At 37.2% G+C, this 23,084-nt stretch overlaps 1 protein-coding gene across 1 annotated transcript in view; it reads right to left on the bottom strand.

Moving 5' to 3' along the window:
• The window catches only part of LOC150084217 (nuclear protein AMMECR1-like), a 174,493-nt gene that overhangs the window by 71,432 nt on the left and 79,977 nt on the right, over window positions 1-23,084 (bottom strand). The window contains exon 3 of the mRNA XM_090375105.1: window positions 15,960-16,074. Coding sequence (XP_090231231.1) covers window positions 15,960-16,074 — 115 coding nt within the window. The remainder of the gene's footprint in view (window positions 1-15,959; window positions 16,075-23,084) is intronic.

The raw sequence follows: 23,084 nt of genomic DNA, 5'->3' as shown, positions 1-23,084 counted from the left end.
AAGGCAACTTTTCGAAGACAAACTATTCAAATGTGTTCTTAGTGATAGAAAAAAAAAAAAAAAAAAATCAATGTGGAAGCCTTTCAAAGCATTGACTGGTTTTCTAGGAAATGTTAAAAGACGTTGTTATGGGCCTATATGAGAGCTTGAAGGACAGGGTGGATGCCGTCGAAGGATTACAAGTGAGGGCCCATCAAGCTCTCAGCTGCCCACACCAATGCCAGAGCTTGCACTTGGTCATCGCGCAACACAGCGGCAACCCCCAAGGCAGAATGCGCTGGTCCCAAAGGAACTAGTAGTTGTTGGTGACTCTATTGTCAGGGAAACGGGAAACATGCTTTGTAAAAAGGATAGGTGGAACAGGACCAGGGTATGTCTGCCAGGGGCAAAGGTTGATGACGTTGTAGAGCGGATATCATCTTTTAAGGGCACAAAAGGTGATATAGTTGTACATGTTGGCACTAATGATATCAAGAGTAGGAAACCGGCAGAATTAATTAAAAATTACAGGTCATTGATGAAAAAAAGCCGTGAATTAGGGTTGAATTTGAAAGTGTCTGCAATTCTGCCCAGACACGATAGGAGGGAGTATATGATGAGAGCGATGTCAATCAATTCGGCCCTGGAAAGATTGTGCAGGGCTCAAGGGGTAGAATTTTTTCAGATTGGTCTGTACTTGTGAACAGGAGAGACTGCTTCTACAGGGATGGAATACACTTAAATAGAAAGGATGCAAGAATGTTTGCCGATGCTATCGAGGCAGTGTTAGGAGGGTCGGAAAACTGCTAGATTGGGGGGATACAAGGACTAATAGATTAACAGTAGCCACTGGCAGAGGAGAAAGTGATTCTTGCACTGCTTCTATTGGAATGAGCAGCAGCCTGGAAAATAAGATGCAGGATATTTCAGAGACTGCTGGGAATCATTGGGGTACAAGTAAACACATGGGTTGTATTAGGGTGGCTAAGAGGAAGAGCAGGTGCATGTATACTTGCGTGTACACCAATGCTAGGAGTTTAGTAAATAAATTTGATGAATTTGAGGTATTGCTCAAAACATCAAAGGCAGATATTGTTGGGATTTCAGAGACGTGGTGTCACACAGATATAAAAAATGCAGAACTGGAATTTGGGGAGTACAATGTCTACAGAAAGGATAGACAGGATAGGAAGGGAGGAGGGGTTATGCTATTAGTTAAGAAACACATAAAATCCAAGGAAGTGAAGCCAGTCGACATCGCTAGACAGTAGCAGTGTCGAGTCAGTTTGGTGTGGCATAAGCATTGGGAGATCAAAATTGAGAGTAGGAGTGTGCTATAGGCCTAATGACTCTGATGAGTATAATAAGAAACTGTACAGAGAAATAGAGTGGGCCAGTAAATCAGAGAGTCTTATAATGGGGGATTTTAATTTCCCAGATATTGACTGGAATTTGGGGGCTGGTCACTCACACACTAGCAAGGCTTTGTGGATTTATTGGATGATTGTTTTCTACATCAGCATGTTCGGGAGGCAACTAGAGGGAGTAATACTTTTGATTTGATTATCAGTAGTGATTCTTCATGCATTAAGAATCTGCAGATAAATGAACCACTAGGTGGCAGTGATCACAGTGTTCTGAAGTGGGATTTACTCAAAGAGGTAACTACCAATAGGGGTAAAGGGAAGGGGTATTGCTTTCGTAAAGGCGACTACGATGGACTGAGACAGTATTTAAATTCTATACAGTGGGATCAACTGATGATGTTACCAACAGCAAATTCAAAATGGGAAGCATTCAAAGAACTTATCTTGGAAGCTACTAGGCTTTACATACCAACTAAGAAATATTGTTCAAGGTTTAGGCCTAAATGGATGTCAGATGAACTAATGAGGCATATGGCAGAGAAGAAAAATGCATGGTATACATACAAATTTACACGTGACACAAAAGCCTATGATAGATACAACTTGATCTGTAACCAAGTTACAAAGGAGGTTAGGCAGGCAAAGGCAGATTACGAAAAATCCTTGGCAAGGGATGCGAAGAAAAACAGCAAAGAGTTCTTTACTTATGTAAACTCTAGAAGGAAGGGGATGAATCAGATTGGTCCACTTGATATCGATGGGTCAACTGTTGATGATCCTGCTCAGGTAGCTAACAAACTAAATGAATATTTTGCATCGACAATTACACATGAGGAGTTATTCAGCGAGGTGAATGCCAGAGGTGTATTCAACTCTGGCAGCTAGAGAACCTTGTAATAACTGAGAGTAAGTTGGAGGAGAAATTGTTGAAGATAAACACAAGAAAGGCACCTGGGGTGGATGGGATCTATCCAGTTATATTAAAGGAGGCAGCAAAGGAAGTAAGCAAACCCTTAGCCATAATTATGAGAGCTTCCTTGGACTCAGGGGAGGTACCCATGGACTGGAGATGTGCAAATGTGACCCCAATTCACAAAGGTGGATCAAAGGCTGACACAAGTAATTATAGACCTGTGAGTTTAACTTCTGTTCCCGGAAAATTAATGGAGGCACTAGTTAAAGAAGCACTGCAGGATCATCTAGACAAGACTTCAGTTATAGCTCAGACACAGCATGGCTTTGTTAAGGGGAAGTCTTGCCTGACCAATCTGATTGGATACTATGATGCAGTCACCAAAGAACTGGATGCAGGGAATAACTTTGATATTATATACTTGGATCTTAGAAAGGCTTTTGATACTGTTGCACATGGAAGACTGCTGCACAAATTGGAGCAGTGTGGCATTGGAGGCAAATTGCTGCTAAGGATAAAGGGGTGGTTGAGGGGGTGAAGACAGAGAGTGGTAATCAATGGACACTGCTCATCGTGGACTAATGTTATTAGTGGAGTCCCTCAGGGTTCAGTGTTGGTCCATTATTGTTTTCTGTATTTATAAATAATATTGATGATGGTATATCAAGCTTAATGTCCAAGTTTGCAGACGATACAAAGGTTGGCAGGGTTGTCAAGGACACTACTGACACTATGCTGCTGCAACAGGGATAAGGAGGTGATTATTCCCTTGTATAAGGCAATGGTCAGGCCACACCTAGAGTACTGTATACAGGCCTGGAGGCCTCATTTCAAGAAGGATGTAGAGCTGCTGGAACGAGTAAAGAGAAGGGCAACAAGATTAGTGAATGGAACAAAGGGGTGCTCTTACGAAGAAAGGCTTAAGTTTTGCGAATTACAGTGTCTGTAGACTAAGTTTAAGGCTCAGCAGGACAGGTATTTCGAACGAACAGAGGGGTGAAGTGGAAGTTGTTATTTTTTATTTGTTTATTTTACTTTATTTTTTTTTGGCTGATGCTGCATAAGCTTGCTTTCTTGCATCAAATGCCTTTACTAATGCTAAGACGGCAACTTTTTCTGAGGAAATAATTGAGTCACTGGTTAAAGAATGCTTGCAGGATTATCTACACAAGACTGCAGTCATAGTTCAAACACAGCATGGATTTGTTAAGGGAAAGTCTTGTCTGAGAAATCTGATTGAATACTATGATGTGGTCACAAAGAAACTGGATGCAAAAAATAGTTTTGATATCATATACTTGGACTTTTGGAAAGCTTTTGTTGCTGTTGCACATGTAAGACTACTGTACAAACTGGAGCACTATGGCATTAAGGGGAAGCTGCTACAATGGATAAAAGGATGGTTGAGTGGCAGAAGACAGACTGGTAATCAATGGACACTGCTTTTCGTGGACTAGTGTTATTAGTGGAGTCCCCTAGGGTTCGGGGTGTTGGGCCCAGTGTTTTCTTCAGTATTTATCAATGATACTGCCGAAGGCGTATTAGGGTTAATGTCTAGGTTTACAGACGAAGGTTGGCAGGGTTGTTAATGACAGTGTGTTACTGTAACATGATCTAGAAAAGTAGGGAGGATGGGCTGAGAAGTGAAAACTGAAGTTTAACATTGACAAATGCAAAGTACTGCATATGGGTAGAAGTAACACCAGAATAATGTACCAAATGTGTGGTACTACACTTTGGGTGGTAGAAAATGAAAAAGACCTGGGAGTAATTGTGCAGTCAGATATGAAGTTTTTTGAGCAGTGCAGACAGACTGCCAGGGTTGGTCATGTGGTATTGTCAATGACACAGAAATTTTGATAGCAAAGATAAGGAGGTGATATTGTCCTCCTGTATAAGGCAATGGTCATGCCACACCTTGAGTACTGCATACAGGTCTGGAGGTTTCATTTTAGGAAGGATGTAGAGCTGCTGGAATGAGTACAGAGAATGGCAATGAGATTGGTGAGTGGGACAAAGGGTTGCTGTTACCAAGAAACACAAGTTCTGCAAATTGCAGCATCTGGAGACTAGGCATCTGTGAGATCTAATTGAGGTGTATAAAGCCTTGAATGGTTTGGAGCAAGCTGAATGCTGATGGAATTCTTCCTCTTTCTCAGATTACTCACCTCACCTGAGGGGACATAAATTCAAATTGAGGAAAGACAATTGTAGAATAGATGTGCAGAAATTTGCCTTCAGCCAGCAGGTGGTTGATAATTAGAACAGACTTCCATCAATCACAGTGGAGGTCAAAAACTTAAATAAATTCAAGGCAGAACTACAGATTCATTTGGAGTGAATGAAAAGGTTTTTTTTTTTTTTTTTTGGCTGATACTATATAAGCTTGCTTTCTTGCATCATACGCCTCTACTAATACTATAGGCAGCTTGTGGAAGATCTCATTATTTCATACGAAAAACTGGGGTGCAACATTTCATTGAAGATGCATTTCTTGCACTCGCACCTGGATTTCTTCCTGCCAACCTGTGGTGTCACCAGTATCGAACAAGGTGATAGTAGTAGTAGTGGCATGTGATGCAAGTAAGCAAGTGTATGAGTTTATGCGGCATCAGCCAAAAAAAAAAAAAAATTACAAAACAATTCCCTCTAAATATTTGTCCAGGTCCTCCTTAAATTTATTTAACCTATCAACCTCCACAACGACAGATGGAAGTTTGTTCCAGCAATTAACCACCTGCTGGCTAAAAGCAAATTTCTGCACATCTATTCTACATCTGTCTTTTCTTAATTTGAATTTATGCCCCCTTAGGTTCGTAATCTGAACAAATGTGAGAATCCCATCAGAATTCAGCGTGCTCAACCCATTCAGGCCTTATACACCTCAATCAGATCATCTCACAGGTGCCTTGTCTCCAGTTGTTGCAATTTGCAGAACTTAAGCCTTTCTTGGTAAGAGGATCCCTTCATTCCCCTCACGAATCTTGTTTCCCTTCTCTGTACATGCTTAAGCAAATCTACATCCTTCCTAAAATGAGGCCTCCAGACCTGTACACAGTACTCAAGGCATGGCCTGATCATTACCTTATACAGAGGGACAATCACCTCCTTTTCCCTGATAGCAAAATTCCTGTATATCACTGACAAAACCTCATGACCTGCCCTGGCAGCCTGTCTGCATTGCTCAGAAAACTTCATATCTGACTGAACAATTACTCCCAGAGGATCAAGACATCACAGCGATGAAACAAAGATACAAAAGCAAATGGAGCGCTGCCGTGTTAGCCGATTATTGTTGAATGGTGAAAAGGGATGCCCTCCGAAGCTGAATACATGTGAAAGACCAAAATGTAAAGTGTTTGATATAGATATGTTCGTAGCTACATCTCACTGCCATATAAATAAAAAATATCTTGTGTAATTATAAACAACTACTTTTTTCAAAAACAAAGCCAATTTGCCATTTTTGCTCTATTTTCATGTTTAGCACCCCAAAATCTATAAAGTAAACTTACTTTCATGTCTGTAACAAAATATGACCCAAAATTTATTGTGCAGTATTATCAGCAGTAATTCTTCATGCCTAAAGAATATGCAGATAAAGGAACCAATAGGTGGCAGTGATCACAGGGTATTCTTGTGTGATTTAATTAAAGAAGTAACTACCATCAGAACTAAAGGGAAGGATTTTTGCTTTTGTAAAGGTGACTGAGGTCTCAGAAAGTTTTAAATTCTGTACAGTGGGACCAACTGATGATGTGAGCAAAAGCAAATTCTAAATCGGAAGCATTCAAGGAATGAATCATGGAAGCTACTAGACATTTCGTACCAACTAAGAAATACTGTTCAAGGTTTAGGCCTAAACGAATGTCAGATGAACTAATGAGACTCATGGTAGAGAAGAAAAACGAATGGGATGCATACAAATTATCAGAAGACACAGAAATCTATGGTAGATATAAGCTAGTTTGTAATCAAGTCTCAAAGGATGTCAGGCAAGTGAAGGCAGATTGCGACAAGTCGTTCCAAAAATGAGGAAAGGGCAAATAATGAAAAATAAACTAGTAGACTTCTTTATTTATGTAAACTCTAGAAGGAGGATGAATCAGACTGGTCCATTTGATATCGATGGTTAGAATGTTGACGATTCTGCTCAGGTAACTGACAAAATGATAAGTATTTTGCATCTATATTTACATATGAAAAATTTTGTAAGGATGTGGAGGCCAGAAGCCTATCAAACTCAAGTGAGCTAAATGATTTCATAATAACCGACATGAAAGTTGAAGAGAGAATGTTGAAGTTAAACATAAGAAAGGCACTAGGGGTGAATGGGATCCAATTATATTAAGGGAGGCAGCAAAGGAAGTAATCAAACCCTTAGCTATAATTGTGAAATGTATCCCCAATTCACAAAGGGGAATCAAAGAGTGACACGAGTAATTACAGACCTGTTACTTAGTTTAACTTCTGTTCCGGGAAAAATAATAATGGAGTCACTAGTTAAAGAAGTAATGCAGGATCATCTATACAAGATTTCAGTTATAGTTCAGCTACAGCATGGGTTTGTTAAGGGGAAATCTTGATATCATATACTTGGATTTCAGGAATGCATGGTTGAGTGGGAGAAGACACAGTGGATGGACTCTGCTCTTCATGGACTAATGTTAGTAGTCGAGTCCCCCCCCCAAGGTTCGGTGTTGGGCCCATCGTTGTTTTCTATATTTATCAATGATATTAATTTCACCATGACCCTAGCTGAAGTCAGTTCACACCTGGAATATCTAACCCTCTGTGACACCGAGCAAAACAAGGTGGTAGATGAACTCTTATCACCTGGTGCAATACCATTAATTTTCTTATTGGACGCTTGAAATGGCGAAAAAAATGCTGTCTGCATAGCAAAGCTTCAGTACCATCCCAACTCTTACACCATGTGGTATAAGTAATTTCTTTTGAGGTTATGGTGGGCAATCAAGGCAATATCAGATATTCCTTTTGTTTTGGAGGTACAGCTTTAGAATAGTTTGTGCAGGTTGACTTTTAACGTTTTTGGCAAGGACCCAGATTATGTTCGGAGTCAGTTTCGCAAACCACGGTTTGGTTTTGAATATTTTGTTTAATTGCTAATTAAATGCTGTTATTATTAACATAACTAGTGCTTAGGTAATTGAGTAATTGAACAATATAATAATATTAAAATGATTATAATTAATTTATCAGATGGTAGTAGTTCTCCAAAACAATAGTTTTGGTAACAGAAAACTCAGATATTCACTCAGACTTGGGTGCCTCCGTAGCCAGGTGGGAAGGAGCAGTAGTGTGTATCACATGCTTCTTGATTAGACCGGGGTTCGAGCCTGTCACCACCAAATACGGAAGATGTGGAAAGGTCAGGGAATGACCACCGCATATCCCGGAGCAATATGGCCTTAGCTGCTAATGCTCCTAAAAACCAAAACAACAACAACAACAGCAACTCAGACTTGTAGCCTGCTATTCATTCAAGGTTAAATTAGTGCTGTAGAATCAGCATACAGTCAGTCCTCGTATATAACACGTGTTTACACTACACAAATTCGATCATACATAATTTATAAATAGGGGAACGATATCTTATATAACACAAACCGAATTAGCATATGCACGATTCGCCTTTGTGTTTACAAGAAATGGCAGTCGAATGCAGAATCACCCCAACCGAACGCAACAGGAATGAAGAGAAGATTCTGAAAATGTATTTATGTTTTTTATATCAGTGAAGGGGAAACACATTTCACCATAATAGCGTAAAAACCCACACAATTCCAGCTATCTGTATTATCGCAAATGCAATTAGATCGAGTTTACTACCAGTTTATAACAGATTCCATTAGCAGAAACGCAACTGGAAATTGTTTTTTTCTTATGGTAATAACCCCCCAGAAATGTGCTTTAGTAAAATGTGAGCTAGTGAGGTGTTAATTAATAGAGTTGTCTCTGCCTTTACGGTGTTGTTTATTCAGTTGCTACACACTCACAGCTTTGTTTATGTGTATCAAGCGTTCCTCCTCATTTTGTAATTGTGCTTTATTCCCTAAAAATGAGTAAAATACTTAAAAGGAAGCTTTGGTGAATACACTACAGATTCAGAGAGAAAAAAAAAAAAAGCAATATCGATAAACAGAGGCAGACTGGGTCAAAAATTCTTACCTGGTAAAATTTGTAGTGGCCTCATACTAGCATTTATGGCCAAAATCAAATCGGCCTACGGCCCACCAGGGTTTTCCCAGTAAGGCTTATGGCCAGTCCGCATCTGTCGATAGAGAAAAAAAATATGAAATTGTGAAACGCTTTGAGCAAAAGGAAAGACCATGTGATATTGCACGTGCTACAGGCCTAAATGAGGCAACGCCAAGAATTAGAAAGAATGCAGAGAATATAAAAACAACTTTCATAGCAGGAACAACTCAAAGTGTAATTAAAATCCATTAGATTGAGACACAAAGAATTGGAAGAGATGGAACGGCTGTCATTGTTTCGTAGAAAATCAAACAAAAAACAAGTTTGCTTACGATAGAAGCAAAAGCATTAGCAATATTTTATTACGTAATAGTCGTAATAAAATACATAAGTATTTTATTACAATTATTTATTGTGTTTGGTAATGTTTTGGTTATAAATGTGTGTTCAATCTTGGGTGGTCGGCACCTAACCCTATTTTTCCCATAGGGCCTGTTGTTTATATTGCATGATTTTGCATTGCACGAGGGTTTCCAGGAACAAATATCGTGCTATACGAGGACTGACTACTTCTATCCATCATGTCAAGTGCAAAACAAATACTTACATAAGGAGACATTTCAATTTATTAAAGCGGATCATGGCAACCCATATGTTAAGATTCCTTGCTCTGAATGAAAGCATATGAAGGGACCCCGAAATACATAATTATATAATTTTAATTTCAAAGAGTGAAATGGTGAGGTGCCCTCAGGTATTGAGGCTGAATTTAGGAATATGCTATGGCTAGGGATCTAAATAACTGAGGGCAGTGAAGCCCCTAGCCATAGCATATTCCTAAATTTGACCCTGGTAAGGAGCTGCTACACACAAACAAAACATCATAGCACACAGTGTACAGTATCGATTTTTCTAGTGCATAATCCATTATAAGTAGTGGAGAATGAAAAAGACCTGGGGGGTAATTGTGCAGTCAGATATGAAGTTTTCTGAGCAGTGCAGACAGGCTGCCAGAGTAGGTCATGGGGGTCTTGTCAATGATATACAGAAATTTTGCAAGCAGGGATAAGGTTGTTGTTGTTGTTGTTGTTATTTGGTTTTTAGGAGCATAAGCAACTAAGGCTATATTGCTTGTTTGTTTGTTATTTGGTTTTTAGGAGCATTAGCAACTAAGGCCATATTGCTCCGGGATATACGGTGGTCATTCCCTGACCTTTCCGCATCCTCCATATTTGGTGGTGATGGGCTCCAACCCACCTGGCTACGGAGACACCAACAGGGATAAGGAGGTGATTATCTCCTTATATAAGGCAATGGTCAGGCCACACCTTGAGTACAGCAATACCCCAAATAGCACTGATAATTGGTACTGAAACTGTTCAGCGTAATGTGAAACCATGCTGATTGAGGTATAATTATAATGGGTTTTAATTGAATGCATACCAGAGAAACAGACTATAAACAAATTATAATAAATCTATAAGCAATTTGCACTTTACAGCCAATTAAAAGGATTTGAAATAAAAAACATATTGCAAAAATTTTATTAATGAAAAGTAACATCATGAGAGATTAGAAAAAAGCTGTTGTTTATTTAGGCATTTCAATAATTAAGTCTGGTAAAGTCGTCTTTTCTTTTTCTTGGTGTACAAGTCTTAGTAGAATTGAATCCCATCTCATAAAATTTGCCATATATTGATGCTATATTCAACGTCCGGATCTCCGGACGTTGAACATAGCATTCATGATCACCTCGCAGGCATGTCAACCCCCTAAAAAACTTTCTCCAATTCTTCTGTTGAAAATTCTTTTGGTGCCACTTCAGTGTTATCCACTTCAGAATTGTTTTCCTCTTCTTCTATGCAGTTTGCTCGTCAATTTCAAAGAGAGCTGCATTATCTAAGTCATTTGCATGTGAATCAATGCAGTCACGTACATTGGCAGTGTCCAAAGTTTCGAATCCCAAGTCTTTTCCGACCTTCACAATGTGTTTGGCAATTGTCTGAATTAGCGATTCAAAACAAGTGAAATCATTTGTCAAATTGGGCAAAAAAAGCTGCCAAACAGAACATGTTGTTGGCAGTGATTTCTAGCCAAGATGCAAATATATTTTCGATCATATTTAAAGGGGTAAAAAAATAAATTGTGAAATGAAAAATTTGAAAAGCATTCAAAATAGAGTTTGCACCACTTTGTACATGAGAGTTTGTACATGTTTGCATACATGTATACATACCTAGGCTATCAAATGAGTTTTAATATGTACAGTAAATTTTTGACTTAAACATAATTGAAAACCGTGTTATAGTGAAACCCGTGCTGTTTGAAGCCGTGCTAAGTGAGGTATTGCTGTAGTGTACAGGTCTGGAAGTCTCATTTTACGAAGGATGTAGGGTTGCTAGAATGAGTACAGAGAAGTGCAACAAGACTGGTGAAGGGAACAAAGGGGTGCTATTATGAAGAAAGGCTTAAGTTCTGCAAATTGCAGCTTCTGGAGACTAGATACCTGCGAGGTGATCTGACTGAGGTGTATAAGGCCTTGAATGGATTCTTCCTCTTGCTCAAATTACAAACCTGAGGGGGACATAGATTCAAACTGAGGAAAGACAGTTGTAGAAAAGATGTGCGGAAGTTTGCCTTTAGCCAACGGGTAGTTGATTGCTGGAACAAACTTCCATCTTTTGTTGTGGAAATTGATAGCTTAAATAAATTCAAGGCAGAACTAGAAAAACATTTGGAATGAATGGATCAGTGAAATGGGATTTTTTTTTTTTTGGCTGATGCAGTATAAGCTTGCTTTCTTGCATCGTGTGCCTCTACTAATGCTAATAACTAGAAATATTTTGCAGACAATACAAGGGTTGGCAGGGTTGTTAAGGATACTAGTGATGCTATGCTGCTGCAACAGGATTTGGAAAGGTTGAACAGATGGGCTGAGAGGTGGCAAGTGAAGTTTAACATTGACAAATGTAAAGTACTACATATGGGAAACAGCAACCCCAGAGCAACGTATCAACTCTATGGTACTACACTGACAGTGGTAGAGAATGAAAAGGACCTGGGGGTAATTGTGCAGGCAGATATGAAGTTCTCTGAGCAGTGCAGACGGGCTGCAAGAGTGGCTCATGGTGTCTTGTCAATGATATACAGGAATTTTTCTAGCAAGGATAAGGAGATGATTATTCCCTTGTATAAGGCAATGGTCAGGCCACACCTTGAGTACTGTATACAGGTCTGGAGGCCTCATTTCAAGAAGGATGTAGAGCTGGTGGAACGAGCACAGAGAAGGGCAACAAGATTAGTGAATGGAACAAAGGGTTGCTCTTACGAAGAAAGGCTTAAGTTTTGCAAATTACAGTATCTGGAGACTAGGCACCAGCGAGGTGATCTGATAGAGGTGTATAAAATCTTGAATGGTTTGAGCATGCTCAATGCCGATGGGATTCTTTCTCTTGCTCAGAATAATCACCTGAGAGGGCATAAATTCAGATTGAGGAAAGACAGATGTAGGATAGATGTGCGGAAATTTGCCTTTAGCCAGCAGGGAGTTGGTTGGTGGAACAGACTTCCATCCCTTGTTATGGAATTTGATAGCCTAAATAAATTTTAGGCTCAGCTGGACAGGTATTTCGAACAAACAGAGGGATGAAATGGAAGTGGTTTTTTTTTTTTTTTTTTTTTTGGCTGATGCTGCATAAGCTTGCTTTCTTGCATCATATGCCTCTACTAATGCTAATCTGTGTTAAGAGTGGTACATTCTATAACACAGCTTTCTGGTATACCCTTTCTAATCTAAAGACCTATGGTACAATATTTCTAATCTAAAGGCCATGCTTGGATTTGGTGGATGCCCAGAGAACTATCATAGTGTGTCATCCCAACTGTGAAGTTTGGTGAAGGTGCTATTAGTGTCTGCAGCTCTTTCTCTTGATTTCAGCTTGGACCACTGGTCACTGTTCCTATAATGATGAATGTCATGCAGTATACTGACATTCTGAAAAAATTTTGCTCTTCCTACACTGTAGCACAGAGTGATCCTTTTTGTTTCAACGTGACAATGCACTTTGTCACATTGCATAGCCTGTAGTGATCTGATTTGAAGATAAGGGGTGTGCAAAAGCTTTATTGGCCTGCCCAGTAACTCAGAACTTAATCCCACTGAAGACCTTAGAGATGAACTGGAATACAGTCGGGTCTCCATATTTGTGGGGGTTGTGTGTCAACACATCCCGCAAAAACGTGAATCTCTGCGAAAATCTGTACTCTCGTCCAAATAGCCCTAGATGTTTTCTATGTACGCCTAAACACTTACGCCACCATTTACAATTAACATAAAAATGTTTCAATGTGTTTAAAAGGTTTTAATTGTGTTTTATATAATGAGTAACATTTTAGACTCGTGTTTCAAAAATACTGTATCAAAACTTTATTACATAGTTAGGAACAAGGCATGCACCAGGGTATTCACCACAGGATTCAGTACTCCTCAGTAGTAGGGGTGTCAGAGGCTGGAAAAGAAGCAGGGTTGGCTGACATTAAGACTTCTGGTTCGTGGGTACGAGGAGTTTCAGGCATCAATATAGATTTTCTTATTCAGGAACATTTTATTGGAAGCTGCTTGTTTTGGTTTGAACTCATTGAACACAGCTATGTATGGTGTTAAATTATTGTTGAGGTTTCCTTGAACTTCACTGCCCGAATCATGTTGTCGTTGTATTCATAGAAGTCCATAAGGCATTTGGCATCATGCATTGCCTGCACTAGGTTTTCCAAGTCAAATTCTTCTCTTGGAGTGATTCTTCCTCAACTTCATTCTCATCCTCACAGTTGGAACAAACAAGCTCCTCAAGTTCATCATCTGTTAATGTTGTTGTCAGTCCATCAATCAAATCGCTGATGTCCTCCTCCTCTAAGAGCTCTTGGGTTCTGCGTGCAGAAAATTAGTCCAAGCTTTGTCATATGGCCTGCTGCATTTCTGCAAACTATCACTGTAACCCAATCTTGTGCCGCCTTGAATTCTGGGTCCTTCTTTTCGATGGCTATATAGGTGCACTGAGGCATCTTCTTCCAGAATAATGCTGTCTCATCAGCATTGAAAACATGTTCAGGTTTATATCCCTTCTCCTCGATGAGCTTTTTGAGCTGCGCAGGATAGGCCTTAGCAGCCTCATGATCAGCTGAAGCAGACGCACCTGTAATCTTAACATACACCGCTTGAATTTCTGGAAACAGCCTTTGCTGGTAGTGAAAATGGTTTCTGCGGTACTGCTGGTACAGGGGGTTTGTTGCTTAAATCTGTTGTAAAGAATGGGGGCCTTAGCAGAAATCATACCACTGTTCACAGGCAAGTTTTTCTTGCCTGTGAAAATTGCGAACTGAGATCAGAGTGGCATTTGCACTGCCTCTCTGATCTCAGTTTCTTGTTTCCTTATGTATCTTACGGTACTTTCATTGATACCAAACATGCAGCCTACGGCTGCGTATGTGAGCCCTTCTCGACATTTATCTAGAATCCACACTTTCTCATTCAAAATCACCACTTTCTTGGCTCTTTTAGGCTTTTCAGTCAATAGATGCACTTCATTTAGAACCCACGGGTATTCACATAAGCACAGTAATATTTTAAGCACAAATAACCTAATGCAGTCACACACAACACACAAAATGTCACAAGCCATCTACTGGGATGACGCTCATTGCAAGACTGAAGTCGTGCGTGCCCCACCATCACTCAGGGTGAATGCAGCAAGCAGCAGCCAAATGTTTAGTATGATAAATTTTGCAACAGACAATGTGAAAACATGAATCCACAAATATAGATCCCATGAATATGGAGACCAGATTGTATTGGCTTTGAGCCAGGCTAACATGCCTGTAATCAGTAACTGAACTACTACTGTGATAAAAGAGAAAATGACCAAAATACTGCATTCCTGTTATCAAAAATTAGTTTTGAGTCTAACATGAGAAAGTGTGTAAGAAAAAAGTGGGCTGACACATTATCAAATACTGTATCATTAGAAGGATCTTTAAAATGTGTAGGTATCCCATTACTTTTGTATGCTATATATTCTACGTTATGTCCCAAAGGAGTTAACAGGAATAGACCCCCCCCACAACTCAGTTCCCTACTTCCATACAAATTTTTTCCCATTCATTCATTTCACAGCATGCTTTCCCACTGCCATCTTTGCGCTGATTTGCTTTGATCAATTAGTCTAATGTTGCATGGAGATGAATGAGAAAAAATGTTAAATTTTGCTTAAAACTGGGCAACAGTACCCCACAGATATACATCCTGTTCAAAGAGGTTTATGATAATGAAACTTAATTGTAATTTTTAAAAGTGGTATGATTATTTTCATGGTGTGTGTGTGTGTGTGTGTGTAAAATATGATCACAGTGATAATCACTGGTTGCTCTTCCAGTGCATGTTTGGATAAAAACATTGGAATTTTGGATGTCAGCAGATAACAACGTAAAGAAAAGAGTTGTCACAAAATTTTGACCAAAGATGTGCGAGGGGGAATTATGAGGTTGACACCCAACAAAAGGAACACCATCTTCATTACTTCTAGAGATGAAAGTTATTGCTTCCAATATATGAGGCTACAGAGTCAAGTATGAAGAGGAACCTTATCACCTACCTTGATAAAGGTTTGAAATCAAGACTAAAGTGAAACCCCTGTTGACTTTTTTTTTTTGCAAAAGGATAAGCATTTTGTACCTGCAAGTACAACTGTTAATCAAAGCTTTTATAAGGGTGTTCTAATGGTGCTGCTACTGTCTTACCTTATTCACCATTTCATCTGATTTGTCACCAATGGAATTCTTACTGTTCCCATGATTCAAAACAGCTGTGAAAAGCCATCACTATAAGGACACTGCACACATTCAAACAACTGTGACTGTATGAACAATATTCATGAAAGTTGCTTCAACAACCTCCAGTGATGTTCGCAACAATGCATTGATATAGAGGGATGCTACCTTGAAGGACAAAAGTGCCACTATTTTGCAAGTGCACCCACTGATTTTTTTATAACCATCAGTTTTAGCTTTGTGAGACAGAGAGAGGTAGTAGATATAAATTTCTTAAGCTTGTTTTCCAATAACTGTGTTCGTTGTTAATGTGACCATGCTTAATATCTTATTGCATTTTCCTTTAAAACTAAGGTTCATCAAATTACTTTTGTATGCTTTCACAGTAGGAAAAGTGCAAATGCAGAACAAAATTTGACAGTCTGTCACGAAAAGTAAAGATTATCATTTCATTTCTCACATATGAAAATGTTATAGCAAAAGCAAATGGCACATCAAACACATTGTTCATATAAAAACTGGAAGTCACATTAAGCTGCCTCCTATAAGCCATATTACAGAAATGAACAATAAATAGAATTAAGAAATAAATATATAACTTCTAGATCAAGAAAGAAAAATAATAATTACTTTGTAAAATACATAAGACACCTAACCTCCCAGTCCAAGTAGTCCTGTCCATCTTCAAAATGGCGAAGAATTGAGACAGAAACATGGAGTTTTTGAAATTCTTCCTGGGTGATGGGACTAAAACGGCTGTCTTTGAAGGCGCTGTTAACATATTCAGTTGTGTTATGATCATTAAATACAAAAACAGTAAGTTCAAATAAACAGTTACATCTTGTTCAGGATAGTCTTACAACAGTTAACGATACAATGCAGTTTGTCAAATAATACCTTATTTACATGCAGAATTTCCCCAACTTTAATTTTATTTATATTAACCTTCCAAGTGCTTCCGAGTGAGAAAACTGATAAATATTTTGCAGTGTGAAACTGCAGACTTGGGGCTATCAGCATAAAACTCTTATGCAAGCTTGATAACTGACAAGTATTTGGTGCTCAGCTGTTAAACCTGAAAAGTTGATGTCTCATGAAAATTTTATATATGCAACCCTCAGGAGATAGCAAAACTGGAATAAATTTGCATGTAAAAAAAGCATTTATGGTTCCAAATGATTTCATATAATGTAACACAACACACCTTAATTAGTGCATAAACACTTGAAACAGTGGACCAATTCTCTTGGCCATTATTATACTGAGATGATCATAAATCAAGTTACCTTCTTCCTTTGAATTAAATTTTGCTAATATTTTATTTCTAAGAAATTTGTTTTATCTTCCTTTTGTGAGAGGTGGAATATTCACTGGTTCTCACTTTAGTTATATATTTTAATATTTCTCCTTCTCTATTTCCAAAATTTTTGTACATTGTAAAAAATGCATGCAGCAAAAAGCAGCTGCACGCATTTCTTTTGATAATGACACTGCTAGCTCAGTAGAATAACAGCTATGCTGCATTTTGCTGTCTGCCATTTTCATAAAGTGATAATAACATGCAAATTTAAACTCTGTTAGGAAGAAATCATTATGAACAATCTTCACTGAAGATTATCACACTACTACTCATGCCATTTATAATATTAATATGAAAATCATTTTATTGCAAGTCTAGCATGCTTGTCACCCATGATTTTTTTAAATAGCAACAAAAATTACCAAAAATATTCATTAGAAATAACACAAAAGGAATAAAAAATAATGAAGTGATATTAAATTATTGTATAACAACACAAATTGGAGAAATAACATACTGTATCAATGTTATTCAATTTTCAAAAGTGTGTCAGCATTTGCTAAAATGCTTGCCATGGTTATTCATAAGTCATTTTGGAGCTTATAATCTCTCAAGCCTTGACTGCAATTTCACATTTTGTTTTTGGAAAACATCTGCTCACATTTTCAGCACCCTCAAATGAAGATTTTATAGAAAATTAAGGGGAATATTGTGGGGGGAGAGGAGGATATGGTCCCACTAACAACAGGAAGGGAGAAAACACTCACACAAAAACTGAAATCTCCTAGGCACCACACAGTTATAGAAGATTAACATTTTATTATTGAATACAAAATTTCTTGTTTAGTCAGTTGCTTACCTATCATCCATGAAACTCGTAATTTAGATTACTAAGTAGTCAAATGGATAAGCACAAAAAATGTTTTGTTCATTTTCTTCCTTGATATATATATATATATATATATATATATATATATATATAAGTACTACTGCACTGCACCTAATTTGAAATGTCTTTGTATTCCCAAAGGGTGAGATCACACTTTGTACAATTTAATTTTATGATGGTATCAACAGCCATCATAACATTAAATTTAATATTATAAATCAACTTACTGTGTGTGACATGTTCTCCACTCAAATTACCCAAGTATGTGTATACTTATTTTTATCATGCTATAAAAATAGCCATTAGTAATGACTACATTACTATGGCTCAGTTAAAGGAAATGAACACCAGAACATACAATATTCCTGCACTCTTAGTTGAAGCCAACTATATCACTTTTTGAGACAAAGTAAAACAAATTTTTGGTTTGCCAATGGGATTAAGCCAGAGTGGCTTAATATCTGAGATTATCTCTCAACGACTGAGCATATACATTTTACGCCTTTTCTACCCCATATCACATATGGGAGGTATTTAGACAATGTTCTAGTTATTACTGATAGTAGCACTATCCAAGGCATTTTACATTTGTTTAATAATATTCATTCTAGACTCAAATTTACATTGGAAAGGGAGAATACAGATAGATACTAAGTCGTTAAATTTTCTAAATTTCACACTTACTCGGAACTAGAATAAAATCTAATTTAACATCTATCGTAAACCTACAAACATTGGTATGCTTCTGCATTATAACAGCTATTATCCGTTCACCTACAAAAGATCGATTATCTTTAATCAATTTCTCAATACTTATAAATATTCAACAACGGAACCTGCTTTGGGCTCAGAAATACAAATATTAACCAGCAGATTCTTAAACAGGGGTTACCCCCTTGCTACAACAAACCGAATTAGGGTACAAGCTAAGGACAGGATACAAAAAACTACAACCAACAATAGCAATATCAAAAAATACTTTATTTCTGTCCCATCTGAACATTTGATTGCATAGAGGCTTGCCTTGATTAATGCAATTAATTCATTCTGCAAGTGCATCACGCAAAATGGAAACTTGTTAATCGAATATAATAATCAATAGGAAAAATTATAATTGGTCCATGACCTTCAGGAATGTCCATAAAAAATTTTTTTAAATATCTTTTAAATAACTTTTTAACTGTATACCATGTAAAAGATAATAAAAATAATTATAGAATTAAATATTTATTGCATAAAATACATAATGAAGAAACTATCTGAACACAGCCATTTGAACAGTTTTGGCTCTTTTTTTTAATTTTTTATCATACAATTTCCAATAGCCAGCTTCTCTAGGCCCTGGCGAAATAACATGCTTTTTTTGATGTTAGGATAAACATCCATTACCTTTTGTTTAAGGTTCTCTGTGATACGAAAGATTTCACCTAGTTCTTTTACTGTTATCTCCTTTGCGATAATATTTTCATCTGGCTCACACTCTTTTTCTTCAGTTTCTTCATATGCATGCTGTTCCTCTAAAGCCAGTAAAATCATTTGCGCAATGGGGTAAAAGATGCTTCCAAACTGCTCTCATATTGCTGGCTGTCACTTCTTCCCATGCTGCATGAATATTTTCAATGGACACTCGCATGTTATATTTTTTCCAAAATTCTGATGCAGAAATTGCATTGTCTCCTGTTGTTTCAAGTGCCTATGCAAATGTTCTACGGAGATGGTAAACTTTGAAAGTTGCAATCATCCCCTGGTCCATGGGTTGCAATGATGAAGTTGTATTTGCTGGTAAAAAAAACTCACATTTTCATTTAAGTCACCCAAGTGCAGAAGGATGTCCAGGTGCATTATCTAAAAGCAACAGAGCTTTAAAAGTAAGATTATTTTTCTTGCAATAGGCTTCAAACTGTTGGACAGAAATAAGATGTAAATCAACCTTCAAAAATAGGGCTTTGGTCAACCATGCTTTTTTATTTGAAAGCAAAATGACTGAAAGAGTTCAATGGCTGTATCCTTTTAAAGCCCTAGGATTTTGTTGTATGGTACACAAGCATAGGCTTCAATTTAAAATCAGCATTACCTCCTAATAAAAACGTTAGTCAATCTTTTGAGACTTTATATTCACGTTATGATGCTTCATTTGCAGCCAAATAAGTTGCCATCTGTTTCCAAAATAGGCCCGTTTCGTCAACATTAAATATTTGCCGATTGTCGTATTCACCATCCTGAATGATTTTTTGCAATTCTGCAAGAAATTTGGCTGCAGCTTCCCCTGTTACTTTAACATTATGCAGTCCAGCTCGATTTTTGAAACGTTCAAACCACCCTGAGCTAGCAACAAACATTTCAGTCTCCCCTTGATATTTCGTTTCTTTGAGCTTAGTAAAAATTTTAATAGCTTTGCTCTCAATATTGTCCTTAGATAATGGAATTCTGTTTCTGGTGTTTTGTAAAACAAAAGAAGTTGATGAAACTTTATCTTTCTCTTTATATTCGTCATTACAACTCAAGATAGTTCATATGGTAGACTCACTGTATCCTATATCTCTTACAATTTTTGTATGGTTTGCGCCACTTTTGTGTTTTTTAATAACTTCAAGCTTTTCAGCCAAAGTAATAACTTTTCATTTTTTTATTGCAATCATGTTGTTTTTCACTCTTTCTTTTATCCATAATTAACAGGGGTAGAAAATTAGAATTTTTAAATGCGTCTGCACATTAGTTTATTAGCAGGAGACAAACATATGACACATCTACTTCCGATGGTTGATGTAACACACTTAGGTGGGGCAGAGGGAAAAGGCTTGTTTATTGGCCATCAGATGCTTAGTGCACGATTCGAATCTTTAGCAACTATCACATAAAAAAGATTGTGTTAACTGGAAATTTGCATCGCGTAAAGTAAAAAGTGGTATCATTTTTTCAAATCATGGTAAGTGAAAAACGTGTTAATCAAACACATTATGCGAGGCCTGGCTGTATACAGTTTCAGGTGTGATCTTGTATACAGGTGTATTTATTGCAGTTGTTATGAGTGGTTATTTTCCCAAACCCCATTTCAAAAATTAGCTAGCCACCATATTCTTGAATTTGCAGAAATTTTTATGGGCTGTTTTGGTATGTCTAGAGCTGCTAACTTTAGTATTTGGTTAGATATATGCTCTGCTATGTCTGTAGAGAATTTTCTAACCTGCTTTTCCTCTTGTACTGCCAGCTGCTTGTATTGACTCCAATCAATTTTATCAAAAAACAATTCTGTAATTTGGTTGGAAAAGTGGGGGATGCTGGTACTGATATGGCTTATCATAAGATGATGGTCATGATCCTTAAAGGGTAGTAACTATTAAAGTTTTCTAGAAGGCGGTATGATTGCAAAAGTGTATCTTATAAAGTAAACTCTCTAAAATCCAGCAATTAAGAATTCGGAATACTTTAAATATGGCACATTTAAAAAAAAAAAAAATTTTACAATCCAGAAATATTGAAGTAGTAATCCAGCACTCATATCAATGATCACATTTGCCTTAAAAAAAAAAAAAGGGGGGGGGGGCATTTTTTTAAAATTTTTTTATTATTATTAAGAGGGCTACCGCCGTGTCCTTTAATCTGTTTTTTTTCAGTGAGGTGCCCTTGTATTGCATTATTTTCAAAGAGTTGGCTTGCTGACAGTTTGATCAGCTATTTGTTTAAAAAATGATGCTGCCATGACAGCTTGTTTCAGGACTAACTGATTGTGTATCAGGCAGCAGGTTGTCTCCGGTGAAGTGCAGATAAAACAGATGGAAAGAAGTTGTTCAATGTAAGCTACCATATGGTACACAAATCCAGTTTAAGGTTTGTAATACAGCTAAAGTTATCTTTTGAAAGTAGTAAAATATAAGGGCAATGCATTACAAAGAAAGTTTGTTCTGCTGGGAGAATTAAGACTATTGCATTATTCATGCACTTAAAATCCTTCTACCCACAAAAACGGATGAAAGAAGCTAGGTCATTATAAATACAGTCGAACTTCGCTATAACGAATTCGATAAATCCAGTGAAAAAATTCGTTATAGAGAAATTTCGTTATACAGAGAATATCTTTTTTATTAAAAATTGTTATTTAATTAGAAAATGAAAATGAATCTACATTTATTTTTAATGTATTTTATTTCAAAAACACTTATTTAAATTACGTTTACATAATTTTCACCAGTAAGTATCACAAATTCAAAAAAATCTGTAATTTTCGTTTGCACAGTACAATTAAAAAATTGTCTGCTTCTCAAAGAAAACCTCACATTTGTTCAGAGAATTAAAAACATTATCAGGAACATTTTCATAAAACTATAGACCCATACGAACCGTTTTAAAAGTAATCATTTATTCGCGAGTTGGCTTTTCTACGGGTTGTTCTGATGTGTCATTAATTTCTTCGTGATCATGGTTGCATCTAACACTGCTCAGCAGTATTTCATCTTTTTATTATTATTATTATTAGCCATATGGTGCAAGGGAGCCTGAGGCTTATGCTGCACCAGCCAAAAAAAAAATTCCCACATTACCCTGAGAGAGAGAGAGAGAGAGAGAGAGAGAGAGAGAGATCACCAAGAAAGAGAAGAATGATGTGATGATATCTAGCTCAGGACCCTGGGTTTGACAAGCCCATACTCACCAGATGTGAGCCCCTGGTCAGTTTTAGTCAGATGTTGATCTACATAAACATAACTATCCAGTGTTGTTTCATTTTCGATGTTTCCAGACAATTCTAATAATGTTCAAAAGTTTTTCAGTTGTGAAAGGGGCAATTCATCTTGTTCGTCCAGTTGTTGTTCAACTTCTGTATTCAATGCAAATCCCACTTTTGAAAAACAATTTTGAATAGTGTATTCAGTGACATCGTTTGTCCAAACGTTTGCCAGTTCAGAGATGCAATCTCTAATGTTAATTGTAACCTCCAAGTTTCTATTTTCTGATAAAGCATTGACAATCTTCATTATTATTCTCTTTCGATAATGAAATTTAAAATTTTTAATAATGCCTTGGTCCATTGGCTGGAGTTTTGATGTTACATTTGATGGCAAAAACAACAACTTCACACTTTTAAGTTTGGCAGAAATACTGGCAGGATGTGCCGGACAGTTGTCAGTTACCAACATGATTTAACTTTTTTCTTTTGTCATACGCCTGTCTAGTTTTAATCTCCAGTCTTCAAAGATATCACTTGTCATCCATGCTTTTTTATTAAAGGTGTAGTCAACTTCCACAGATTTTGTGCCTCTAAAACATCTTGGGTTTTTTGATTTTCTGATGACTAAAAGTCTTAATTTTTCACTTCCTGTCATATTTGCCCTAACTAGCACAGTGATTCTTTGCTTTGTTTTCCGCCAAAACATTTATCATCCTTAAAAGCAAGTGTTCTATTCGGTAAACATTTAAAGAATAAACCCATTTCGTCAGCATTAAAAACATCCTTAGGTTCATATTCTTCCAAAATCTTCTTTAAGGTATTGTTCCTCCAACTGTTGCAATCTTCTTCGCTTACATTAACACTTTCTCCACAAATAACCTTTTCCACAATTCTGTGGCACTTCTTAAATTTATCTAGCCACCCAGTGC

The sequence above is a fragment of the Mastigoproctus giganteus genome, chromosome 6, assembly GCF_048544385.1.
Source record: "Mastigoproctus giganteus isolate SK-2022 chromosome 6, ASM4854438v1, whole genome shotgun sequence".
Lineage (NCBI taxonomy): Eukaryota > Metazoa > Arthropoda > Arachnida > Uropygi > Thelyphonidae > Mastigoproctus > Mastigoproctus giganteus.
Note: the sequence above shows the minus strand (reverse complement) of the source record. Positions and strands in the feature narration are given on the sequence as shown.